This window comes from Nuphar pumila, chromosome 5 (assembly GCF_984573655.1).
Source record: "Nuphar pumila chromosome 5, dmNupPumi1.hap1.1, whole genome shotgun sequence".
NCBI lineage: Eukaryota > Viridiplantae > Streptophyta > Magnoliopsida > Nymphaeales > Nymphaeaceae > Nuphar > Nuphar pumila.
The window spans coordinates 7,535,949-7,548,740 of NC_143253.1; the positions used below are offsets into that span (position 1 = coordinate 7,535,949).

General features: G+C 37.6%; 1 protein-coding gene across 4 annotated transcripts in view; it reads left to right on the forward strand.

The window, feature by feature from the left end:
- Positions 1–268: 268 nt before the first annotated feature.
- Positions 269–12,792, forward strand: part of LOC149836650 (golgin candidate 3-like) — a 60,175-nt gene continuing 47,651 nt past the window's right edge. For all 4 annotated transcript variants that reach the window (XM_090005499.1, XM_090005498.1, XM_090005500.1 and 1 more), the window contains exons 1-3: positions 269–706; positions 7,273–7,371; positions 8,041–8,169. In XM_090005499.1, the coding sequence (XP_089861625.1) occupies positions 506–706; positions 7,273–7,371; positions 8,041–8,169 (429 nt within the window). In that variant the 5' untranslated portion in view covers positions 269–505. The remainder of the gene's footprint in view (positions 707–7,272; positions 7,372–8,040; positions 8,170–12,792) is intronic.

Here is a 12,792-nt window from a genome sequence, read left to right on the forward strand (position 1 = left end):
TTGGGTTCTAAGTCGGTCCTGGTCGGGCTGGCCCGATGTCCACCGCTGCATATTTGGGTACATCCGCCTGCCCGGAGATGTACAGACGTCCGTCAGCAGCCCTGCGTCGTCCGTTAATCATGAAACGAAGGAGGGCGCCATGCTGCATCGGTGCTGTATAGATCTCCATGCAGCACATGGCTACGCTGCACGAAGCTCAGGGAGTTTTATCGTGTGCACAGCTACACGCTGACCGAACCTCTTCTTCTTTCCGTTTTCTCTCTCCGCCAAATAACTCCGAGTTATTCCCGCCCTCCTTCCTCCCTCTCTTACGCTCCCCCCTGTCTCCCTCTCCCCCACGATATCCGTTCGTACCCCAAATCTAGGGATTCCCCGCCAAATTTAGCCCTAATACTTTGGAATTCGTCCGCGTTCTGGTGATCCCTTCAAGAATCCCGAGGAATCAAGACGAGATCTGCGTTTTCGCGGATGGATGCATGAGCGATTCGCGACGGCGGTGGCGTAGATGCGGAATTCGATAGCTATCTTAAAAGAGAACCTCTCCCGCATCGCCCTAGATGTCCGTGGCTACGCTGACGAGGAAGAATTCGCCAGATCTTTAGCCGGAGAGAATGACCCGGCATCCGATCGCCAGGTTTCTCAGCGTTTCGCTCAAACGAAGCGGTCTCTCGTGCCGAACGGGAATGAAACGACTTATCAAAGGGAGGTCTGTGGTCTTCATCATGTTTGATTTGTTTTTTTTTTCCCTGAAATCATCCGTGTTTGATCATGTTTAATTTGTTACAGAGCCATTAATTGGGTTTTATTCTTGCGTTTGATGCATGGTTGCTGGATTTTGGTATTTCGTAGAGAATGTTATTGTCGATCTTCGTTCCATTTGTAATCTATGTACTGTGTTTTTTTTTTGTTTTTTTAAAGAATCTATGTTTCTGTATGTTTAAACTCGTGTTAGGCCTACATTGTTCGTTTGCATCACATAGAAACGTTTGTTAAGGTGGAGATGAAGATGGAAAATGGTTGTTTGGGAATTATAATCAAAGAAAACATCGATCGATGGCTACCTTGAAATCAATGGCAATCTGGAGAAACTGAGGAGCGAAGTAACTTGACATATAGTACCTTTAGCCTTTTTTTGGAAATTAGAAGCTGAGTCTGTAGTATTGAAAAATTTCCTAACTAATAGAAATCTTTATCTTTACTTCTAGGGAAAAGATTCTTCAAGGGCAATCAAAGCGTGTGATTCTTTAGTTACATAAATATGTGTTCTGGTGTTTCATATTTGTAATGAACATAGTGTTATGCTCCTAGTGGCATGTACTTAACACAAGGTTCAGCTCTTTAGGTTAATCTTATCTCACTAGGTTAAACGTTGTAATTTGTTAATTTTTTAACTGGAAGACAATGGTTTGTCATTATTTCTTTGCGACCTCGCATCAAAAGTCAAAACAATTAGGTTTTATTTATCAGGATTATTTGAATCAGCAACAATTTGATGTTGGGATTACTGAACCCACAATTGGAAAAAGTGGCCTGTTCTTAGGATGCCCTTTAGGGGATTCAGTTAGTTTTGCTTATAATAGATAAAGAAACACTCATTGATCACTATCTGTCATTTTAGACAGGCTATAAAATCAGAACCAAAGGGCGGTGCACTTTAAGAACCAATGCCATCAATCTCGCTCTGGAAAATCTCAGTGAGGGGAAATCTCGCTATATTTTGAAAAGTCTGTTTTATCTCGAGAAACTATCATGAAAACATTGGTATATGAAATAAAAAAAAGTGTTTGTAAAGACATTGCATTTGTTTGGCATTTTATTGCCTTCTAAAATCACCATGAATTTATTGGCATTATATCGCCTTTTGAAGATATTGTGTGATAAAAGCACAATATATTCAAAATATCAGCCATCTTTTCAACATGGTTAAGAACCATATGTATTTATAATTTTATATCATCACGCTTTGTTCACTGCCGGTCCCAAGCCCGGATAAAGGAGGAGGGTTGCGGTAGGCCTGTGACAGCCAGCATAAAAACTTAGTCATACCCTATGAAAATGAACCAATATGAGAATTTCGTTGGGGCGTTCCCTACTGAGCGACGAGCTGTACTCTCTAGACCCGGAGGCAGTGATAAATGGGCAAGGGTTGCTAGGTCGTCGCCCAGAAGCGACGCGTCACACCGGCGCCTGGGTGTGGTGTCAAATAGGCAAGGGTTCCCTCACTTTGTTGGACGGGTGGGGGTAAAGAAGTTAGTCCAAGACCATAAAATTAGGTTAGCCACTTGGAACATAGGGTCTTTAACTGGTAAGTTGGTAGAGTTAGTAGATGTTATGTGTAGGAGAAAGATTGATATTTTATGTCTACAAGAGACCAAATGGGTAGGTGAGAAAGCAAAAGTGATAGAACCTTGGGGATATAAGATTTGGTATACAGGAATAAATAGGAATAGGAATGGAGTAGGGATTGTTATGAGTCGTCAGTTTATAGATAATGTAGTTGAGGTCCGTAGGAAGGGTGATAGAATTTTACTTATTAAATTAGTATTAGGTACATATATTATTAATATTATTAGTGTTTATGCACCGCAAGTAGGTTTAGATGATTCCATTAAGCAGGAATTTTGGGAAGATTTAGATGGAGTAGTACAAGGGATATCTTATGGAGAAAAGCTTTTCATTGGCGGTGACCTTAATGGACATGTAGGCATTAGTAGGGATGAATTTGAGAGTATCCATGGAGGCTATGGTATAGGAGAAAGAAATGAAAGTGGAGAAAGGATTTTAGATTTTTGTTTGTCCTATGATATGATCTTAGCAAATACTTGGTTTAGGAAGAGGGAGTCTCACCTAGTAACATTTAAAAGTGGGGTTAATACGAGTCAGATAGATTTTTTCTTACTTAGAAAGAGAGATAGGGGTTGTTGCATCGATTGTAAGGTTATACCGGGAGAAAGTGTAGCTACACAACATAGAGTCTTAATTTTAGATCTTAGAATTAGACAATGCCGCAAAAGGGATAGACATAGGATAGATCCTAGAATTAAGTGGTGGGCACTGAAAGGAGCTAAACAAGGAATGTTTGTAGAGCAGGTAGTTAAGGAAGTTGATTGGTGTCTCGCGGAGGATTCATAATCAATGTGGAATAAGATAGCGGGTGACATGAGAAAAGTGGCTAAGGGGGTATTGGGTGAGTCTAAAGGCGGTGCACCACTAGGTAAGGATACATCATGGTGGAACGAAGATGTCAAATTAGCTATTAAGGTTAAAAGAGAGTGTTATAGAAATCTAAGTAAGAGTCATGATAATGAGAATTTGAAGAAGTATATGATAGCAAAGAAGGAAGCTAAAAAAGTAGTTCGAAACGCGAGGGCTAAGGTATATAAGGAGGTTTATGACAAGTTGGATACCAAAGAAGGCGAGAAGGATATTTATAGGCTTGCAAAGATGAGAGATAGGAAATCGAGGGATATGGGTATGGTTAGATGTATCAAAGATGAAACGCAAAGGGTTTTAGTCAAAGATGAGGAGATTAAGGAGAGATGGAAAGATTATTTTGATAAGCTATTTAATGATAGTCATGCTCAAGATCTTGGAGACTTCTCCATTCCTTTTCATGAGACAAATCGTGACTTCATGCGCAAGATTCAAAAGAAAGAAATTGCAGAGGCTTTGAAGAAAATGAAATCAAGAAGGGCATTTGGCCCAGATGGTATACCTATCGAGGCTTGGAAATGCTTGGGAGAGAAAGGTTTAGAATGGTTGACAAATCTTTTTAACTTGATTTGGCGAACAAATAAGATGCCTAATGAGTGGAGGAAAAGTACTTTGGTGCCTTTATATAAGAATAGGGGTGATATACAAGATTGCACAAACTATCGTGGTATAAAACTCATGAGTCATACTATGAAACTTTGGGAGAGGGTGATTGAGTCTAGGTTGAGGAAGGTTGTCATGATATCGGAGAATCAATTTGGTTTTATGCCTGGAAGATCAACTATGGAAGCTATACATCTTCTTAGACAACTTATTGAAAGATATAGAGAGAGGAACAAAGATTTGCATATGGTTTTTATTGATTTAGAGAAGGCATACGATAGAGTACCTAGGGACGTTCTCTGGTGGACAATGATGAAGAAAGGTGTTTCTCTCAAGTACATTAGTATAATTAAAGATATGTATGAAGGAGTAGTAACCAATGTTCGCACTTGTGGAGGGGTGACAACCAATTTTCCGATAACGGTTGGGTTACATCAAGGATCTGCTTTAAGCCCTTTTCTATTTGCGATAGTGATGGATGAGCTTACGAGATCAATTCAAGAAAATGTACCGTGGTGTATGTTGTTTGCTGATGATATTGTTTTGATTGATGAGTCTAGAGCTGGGGTTAATGCTAAGTTAGAATTATGGAGACAGACATTGAAAGCTAGAGGTTTTAAGTTGAGTAAGAGTAAGACTGAATATATGGAATGTCGGTTTAGTAAGCAACGAAGTAGTGATGGGAGTGTAGTGAAGCTTGGTGAGCAAGAAATACCGGTGAATGATTATTTCAAATATTTGGGATCCATCATTCAAAAGTATGGAGATATTGATGGAGATGTAAATCATAGGATAAAGGTTGGGTGGATGAAATGGAAAAGTGCAACTGGAGTGCTGTGCGATCGTAGAATGCCATTGCGGTTGAAGGGAAAGTTTTATAGGACGACTATTAGGCCCGCTTTACTATATGGTACAGAATGTTGGGCTGCCAAGAGACATCATATTCAAAAATGAGTGTAGCTGAGATGCGGATGCTTAGATGGATGTGTGGAAATACAATAAAAGATAAGATTCGGAACGAAGAGATACGTAAGAAGGTAGGTGTTGCACCCATTGAAAATAAGATGCGAGAGAATCATTTACGGTGGTTTGGGCATATTCGGCGAAGGCCTAATGATGCTCCAGTTAGAAGGTTGGAGAAATGGGAAAATATATTAGTTAAAAGAGGTCGGGGTAGGCCTAGGAAGACTTGGATGGAGATGATAGGAAAGGATATGAATGCTTTGAACCTCACCGAGGACATGACATTGGATAGAAATGATTGGAGGAAAAGGATTCATGTGGAAGACCCAAAATGAATTTCTTTTTTTGGTTCATATCGCTGACCCCAATTATTTTGGGATGAAGGCGTTGTTGTTGTTGTTGTTGTTGTACGCTTTGTTCAATTTACCTTTCATTGCTAAAAAGAAAAATACCCATCCTCATCATAGAAAAAGAAGAAAGAAAAACTTTAGAGATTAGGTATCAATTATGAGAGGCCATTTTGATATCCGAAGAAAGAAGATTATATTGTAGAAAAAATATAAATCTCAATGCAGTGTCACGTGGAAACTGGTGCAAGTACATGGTATGAACAGGCGTGAATGGTATGGCTCGAATGTTTTTCAAAAAATAGGCAGTATGTATGTTTCATGTAGTTGACTTGCAGTAGGACCAAAATGAGATAGCTGGATAACAACTGAGGGGTCTTGGGTTTGAGTTCCACTGCTAGCCTGCCTATCTCTCACCCCCTCCCCCCCACAAAAAAAGCAAAGAAAGAGAAGTAAATACTTCGTACAAACAGCTACAACTGGTATGCACATATGCAAGTAGGTCACTTCACTAGAATATAAAGAAAATATAAAAAGGCTATACTATATAACATATTGTAGATAATATGTGCATGCAATTATGTATAGCACTGCCTTGAAGCACCCAGCACCAGCACCCAAAAATATGTGTCTCAGTACTGGTATTCTGTGCATCTAAAGTACCCATTTTACATAGCTTCAAAATGTTTTACACCACAAAAACCATTGTTTTGTGTTTAAAGTTGTGATCTATTAAAGCATGGTGAATCATATTCTCAAGGTATTAAAGATCTCTACTCTGTGAAGTTTGGTTTGCACATTTTATGTTGATTCAATTTGCCTGCAGATCCTAGACTCTAAACAGATTGGTGTCCCTCGAGGCATCTTCCGCATGTATGTTACTTGGTCTGTGTTGATTAATCTTTTCTAGTTTTACTTAAGTTCATATTCAATATCCTTTGGTCTGTCTTCTCTCTTTGGGCTGCCGTCCATTGATTGCAATCAATAGGCTTGACTTGCTTTTGTTCCAAATAATGTGAAAAGCACAAATACTTCAGCGTACATAATAAAATTGTGCAAAGACTGAAGATTGAGAGGTGAGAGAAATTTAGCCGCTTTGAAACTTTGAATAGTGTCATTTTTATGAACTGTACTTAAAATTACCTTTTTATGCTTGTCTTTGAAAAATTTGAAGGCTTGTTTAAGGTTTGATTTTGATATGATAATTTTGAAAGGGGCATTATCACAAAATTATGCTTAGTGCTAAATTGGCATCTTACCTTCCTTGGGAATATGTTAGAATTATGAAGTCTATGTGATTGCCACTTTCACAAATATGGCATTGAATGTGACCTTTATAACAAACATATTAATACTGCATATTTAGTATGTATTACTATTATCTATTTCTAATTGCAAAAAAAAAAAATGTCCTGAGAATAGTGATGCACATTATCTTGGAATATGAAAAAAAATTATTCCCTTAGTTCAATAATGTGTATTTATCATGACATAAGGACATGGACATTTTAGTTATGGCATTATTTGTTTTAATATTTAATAATGCATGTAGTTGACAATTTTTAATTTCTATGCTTATTAAAATCATCATTCTTTATATGTGGAGTTTAGAGAAAAGTTTGTTTCATATTTGTGTTTGTGAAGATTATATGCTTCCTGATATGTCAGCTACGATGGGCTTTGTTTACTAGTATGTACTTGTATCAATTAAATAATATTGATAGCAATCCGCTGTCAGCCCATGCAAATAGTCAAAATATGAGTCATAAGATGCTGATATTGAAATAGATGATGCAACATTTCATGTTTTCAAAGTTTTTGATGATAAAATTCTAGTTCTGGAGAAAGCTCCCTTAAAGAATATAAGAGGTGTACTTATCTTTTATGCTGCTTCATAAGTTACTTGCTTTCTGATAGTGTGGTTTTAGCTTAATTCTTGACCTGATGTCATGTGAAAAAAGTTAGTCAGGCTTTCAGATGAGTAGTTGATTTCCTACTTTATAATGAACTTTTTACCTTTTACCTTCTAAGGTTTCAAGTGAGATCTGCTATCCTTCTTTTGTGTGTGTTATTTGTGTCGTTGACAATTAAATTTGTCACTCACATTGATCTTACATGATGTTTCTTGTCTCTTATGGTGTTCCAGCTTGATCATTACAAAGATGAAGTTGAAAGGCTTAAGGCATCTGAGGCTGAAATCAAAAGATTATCTATCAACTATGCGACTATTTTAAAGGAAAGAGAGGTACAGTGATTAATTTGGACTTTCTGTATCATGCTTAATATTGCACCATTTCCTCAATGAAAAAGTAGAATTACACCAAATCCTTGAAAAGTCATATCATGCCATTGCCCTCCAGCACATAAAATATCAGTTCAGGTCAAGTGCCACTCTCCTGCCATTGCCAGTGATGGATATGTACAGAGAAATCCAACAAAAGGAAATGCCATATTTAGGTTTCAGTTGATTTTTTAATTTGTTTCAAATTTATGATAATTTACTGTGGCATTTTGGTAGTTTGCTAGAAAAGTAAGCTCTGCCAGTCTTCATTTATCTTTCTCCTTGTGCATATCGTGTAAATGCTCACTTGCTTATGTATGCGGTGCGCATTTGCAATGGCGTTGAGTACAAAGTAAGTGTTTAAGGTACAAACCATTGAGATTGCATCACTGGAGAAATTTTAAAGATTATTCCTTGGATGATTTTTGATACTTGTATCTTGACTTATACTACTTGTTCTATTTGGAATTTGAAATTTGACTTAGTCCTTTTTTTAACTCTTTTAATTTGAGAACTGGAATATAAGTTTATGGTTTGCATGCTAGTGCAGTTTTTTATAATTTTATTTCCAATATTTCTTTACATGTTAGCAGGTGTGCTTATTTTCATATTCACTGTTTCTATCTTTAATAGGAACAACTCTCTCATCTGCATGAAGAAAACATTTCATTAAAGAGAAATTTGAAGTCAGCTAGCACTGCTGGATATGCATCAAAAAGTGAAAGCTTAAGAAAACCAATGGATAGTGCTAGTCTGCTCAAGGTACTTTTGAAGCATACATATGTTCAAAATTATCTGATTTGTGTAGACTCTGGTTTGTGATCATACAAGTAGAAATGGGCATTGTTTCTTAATGGGTGCTTTACTTAGCATGTTGTACCATGTCCACATGACATGACACCGGACACACACTAACACTTCATGGACACATTCGAACTTGTGTTGAACTTGGTCAAGACTGTTTTTTATGCTATCTATGTTTTTTTATGATCTTGAATCCTTGATCTTTTAGATTGTATCTACTTGTTTTTTTTTTTTCTCAAATTTTGTCATTGATATGAGTGCATTTTATTTCTTAATGATCTTGAGTTTTGACTTGGTAACTTGTCATTATGCAAGAAGTACATGGATTTTTATACATTATAGAGTTATATAATATTTAAATAATTAAATATATAAATATCTCATTTTGTCCAACTGTTTGTCAAGTATCCATGTAACATCCTGTGTCCATGTGACACAGGTCCTTTCTTACTTTGTGCATCTAGTCTAATGTGGAGTATATACTCGTTCTTGATATTCTTTACATCATTGTTTTGTATAGTTTGACTCACCCTCTTTTTACATTTTAATGATAGTTTCATCTTCTCCCTGATTTCTTATCTTCCTCACCTAATATCAGATCTATGGTTAGAGAATTACTGGGTGATTGAATTTCCTTAGGAATCATTTTGTTTGTTTGGAATTTTTTGCCTTCCTCACCTTAATATCAGGACTAGGTTTTGGAGAGAATTACTGGACTGAACTCCTACTAACAAAACATAAGATGTGAAGGGGGAAAAAGACAGACATAAGCTTGTAGGAGCACATCGCTACAAGGAGGGCACAGCCGTACAAGAGCAACTGGGGGCACTGCTATCACTCATGAGTGCCTTCAATACGAAGCATAGTTCACGAGAATCAAATAACAAAATATAAAACTAAAAAAAAATTCTTATTCAATCACGCCGTGCCCAATCTATGCAGAATCAACTGAACGGTTTCTGGGGGATATGTAAAGCCTCACACAAGACCAATAGAAGAAAAATGCCAAAAAATAAAAGATGCTTTTTGACATCTGGTGCTTGGGATAGCTATTAGTTATTGCCGCTCCCCCGATTCTCCAAGCAGTAGAACTGTATGTCCATCCTGAATGTACCACAATCATCAGAATCACAGAGAGAGAGAGAGAGAGAGGGGTTTTCGTTTTCCTTGTCTTTTATTTTTTTTGAAATTTGAATAACACCTTAACGACCTAATGCCATTACATTTTTGGGTGGGGAACAATGTGACCACGTGTCACGCATCTGGAATCCATGTCAACGACCAGGATTGTCAGATGAGGAAATGCCTCATTTGACAAATGACCTGATCCGAGTCCCCTGCAATGAGTTGGTTCATGTTGGGGCCCTTGGGGGTGATGCTTGCAAGATGTATCACAAGGTCGTTTCCTTGCACCAGGGTCAGATCAGGCTGCAACTCTGTGATGATGGGCAGATTGGGGGTGAGAAGCAGGTCAGGAAATCCTATGCAGAGACGCTCAAGGATGTCACGAAAGCAGGGTTGAACAATAGGAGAGATCAGAGGAAGAAGATCTCAGCATGCGGAGGCTGTATAGTGGTTGCTAACGCCACAACAAGGATGGTTCGGTGAAAAGGGGAGGGAGGTGCACCGCTAAGTCTCTGGTTGTTCCATCATGAATCATTCAGAGATTTGGATGAAAAGGTTGGTGGGATGCATTGGAGACAGACTTGAGGAATGAACTTGATGAAAACACACAAGAGCTTCTTCAACAGGTATTGGATTCCAATGTTGGTGAAGTGTGTTCAAGCTGGTTCTCTATGGTGGTCAAATGTTCAAACCATGTTCCAGAAGATGGGGATTGGTTTCAACCATTACTTACATGAATCGTCCAAGTCTTTTGACAGGGAAGAGGACATGACACTAAGACTAATGAAGTTTGCTGGCGTGAGCGGGTCCTCCCAATCAGGATGGTGGTGTCAATCTTGCACAACTCTAAACCACCTGAAAATGGATGAATGCACTCGTTGTACCCTCTGTTAAAATGTAAAACTGTACATATATGTATATATAATAATATTATATTATTATATATATATATATAAATACATTTTTAATTTCTTTCTTTTCTGTATTTTTTTTCCTTTATTTTTATTTTTTGTCTTTATGTCATCTAGTTCAGTTTGAACTAGAATGACTGTTGCTAGTCAAGTCCTGTCCAGACTTGACTAGCAATAGAGCTGTTGGACTGACACATTCCAACAGCTCTAAATAGAGCTGTTGGACTGTGCCCAACAGCTCTATTGAGTCCTCTTTCAGCTGTGTATATAAAGGGGTGCAGCCCCTTTTGTATTTCACTTCAATGCTTCTTAAGCAATTGGTTTTTCATATCAATAAAGAATACATTTTTATTTTTATTTTGTTTTCAGTTATACCCTTTTTAAGGGTTATGCTTTAGTGTCATTCTTGACACTTGCTCTTGTTAATCAAAGCTCGTGTTTCGAAGATCCCCATTTCATTTCATGGTATCAGAGCCACGGAAGTACTAAATCTTGAGGAAAAGCTGCCTCGGTTTCCGTGCCCGTTTGCAAAAGTGTTCGCCACTTGAAGAAAAGTGTTTTATCACTTCATTGGAGAAGATTTCACATCTTGTTGTATTATTTTTTTTTTCTTTCTTTCTCATTTTCCTTCTTGTTTCTCTTCTATCCCTATTCTTTCTCTCCTTGTAATCGATGGATGACAATGATAAAGTCACCATCATGCCTATGAAACTAAGCGATACGAACTATGTAACATGGGCTTCAATCATGAAGCACCATATATGGGGAAAAGGCTTATGGGGGATTGTGGATGGTTCCGATTCGGAACCTAAGCTATCTCTTACTAAAAAGGAGGGAGATAAAGACGTCCCTCTATCGGAAGAAGAGAAAATCAAGGCTATTGCCTCATATGAGAAGAAATTGAAAGAATGGAGAATATCTCATGCGAAGATAATGTCATGGCTTATCAATAGCGTTGACATTAAAAAATGCTCAAGTCTTGCCAAATTTGATCATGCCGATAAGGCATGGGAATACCTTAAGAATATGTATTCCCTTAAAGATATTGCACACGTGTGCAACCTCCAAGAAAAAGTTCGAATGATGACACAAGGAGACAAAACTATTCGTGAATATTACAATGGGTTGTCCGAACTTTGGGAAGAACTTTCCCTTTTAGAACCAAAGTGGCATTGTGCCGAAGACATCGAGCTTCGTCAGAAACAACTCGATGTTGAACATTTTTACCAGTTTATCACTGGATTAAGGCCGGAATTTGAAACCACTAAATCGGCCCTACTTCACCGGGGAAAAATTCCTTCTATTGTTGAAACTATTGAAGAGTTAACAATGGAAGAAAATCGTCTCCGGAAAGGTTCTTTAAAAATTGAAGATGATTCCGTTTTAGCCGTGTCTAGACCAGGGAATCATGTTCGATCATATAGGCCTCCTCACTTTAACCGACAAAATGGTGACTATGATAAGAAGAAAGTTATTTGTCATCACTGTCATGAACCGGGACACTACAGGCCACAATGTCCCAAACTTAAGGAGCTGAGAGAAAAAAGAGCTGCAATTGCTGGATCGGAGCCTAAAGATCAGGATGCACCAGTTTCCCTGGCCCAACTAATGGAGATCCTTCAGCCTGTCATCAAAGGTGCCTCTTCCTCATCTGAAGCTTCAACCGGCGCAGCAGCCTCATCTTTTTCTGATTTAGGTAAAATTTCTTGGCTTCTTGACTCTGGTGCATCTTTTCATATGACCCCAAATAATCAAAGTCGATCCAAATGTGTTAAAAATAAAACAAGTGTGTCAAAGGTCTTTACTGCTGATGGGACTTCTCTTGAAATAGAAGGAATAGGAGATTTTGAAAAAATTTATAAAACAAAAAATTTTTTTATTCCAGAAATTAGACATGTTCCCAAATTAAATTTAAATCTTTTATCTGTATCTCAAATTTCTGATTATGGGTGTAATATTTCTTTTTCTTCTCATGGTTGTTGGGTACAGGATCGCCAGTCAGGCAAGCTGATTGGGGAAGGCCATAGAGAAGGAGGACTCTATTACATGGATTTTTTGGAAATGCCGAAGAAAGCTTTTTGTTATAATATTCAAAAAATAGAGTTGGAACTGTGGCATAAGAGACTTGGTCACCCACATATAGCCAAAATCCAACATTTTCCAAATCTAGGAAAATTTTGTAACTCTGAATCATTTGATTGTAAAGATTGTATTCTCGGCAAAATGAAAAGATTACCATTTCAGAACAGAACCTTTTTCTCTTCAAGACCACTTGAATTAATACACTCGGATGTTTGGGGTCCTGTACCAGTAATTTCTAAAGGAGGATTTGTTTACTATGTTATTTTTGTCGATGATTTCTCCCGACATACGTGGATGTACTTTCTCAAACATAAGTCTGAAGTATTTTCATACTTTCAAACTTTTCATAATATGGTTAAAAACAAATTTCAAAATGATATTACTATTTTTCGCACAGATTCAGGGGGAGAGTTTTTATCCACAGATTTTCAAAATTATCTTAAATTGCATAGCATCACACATC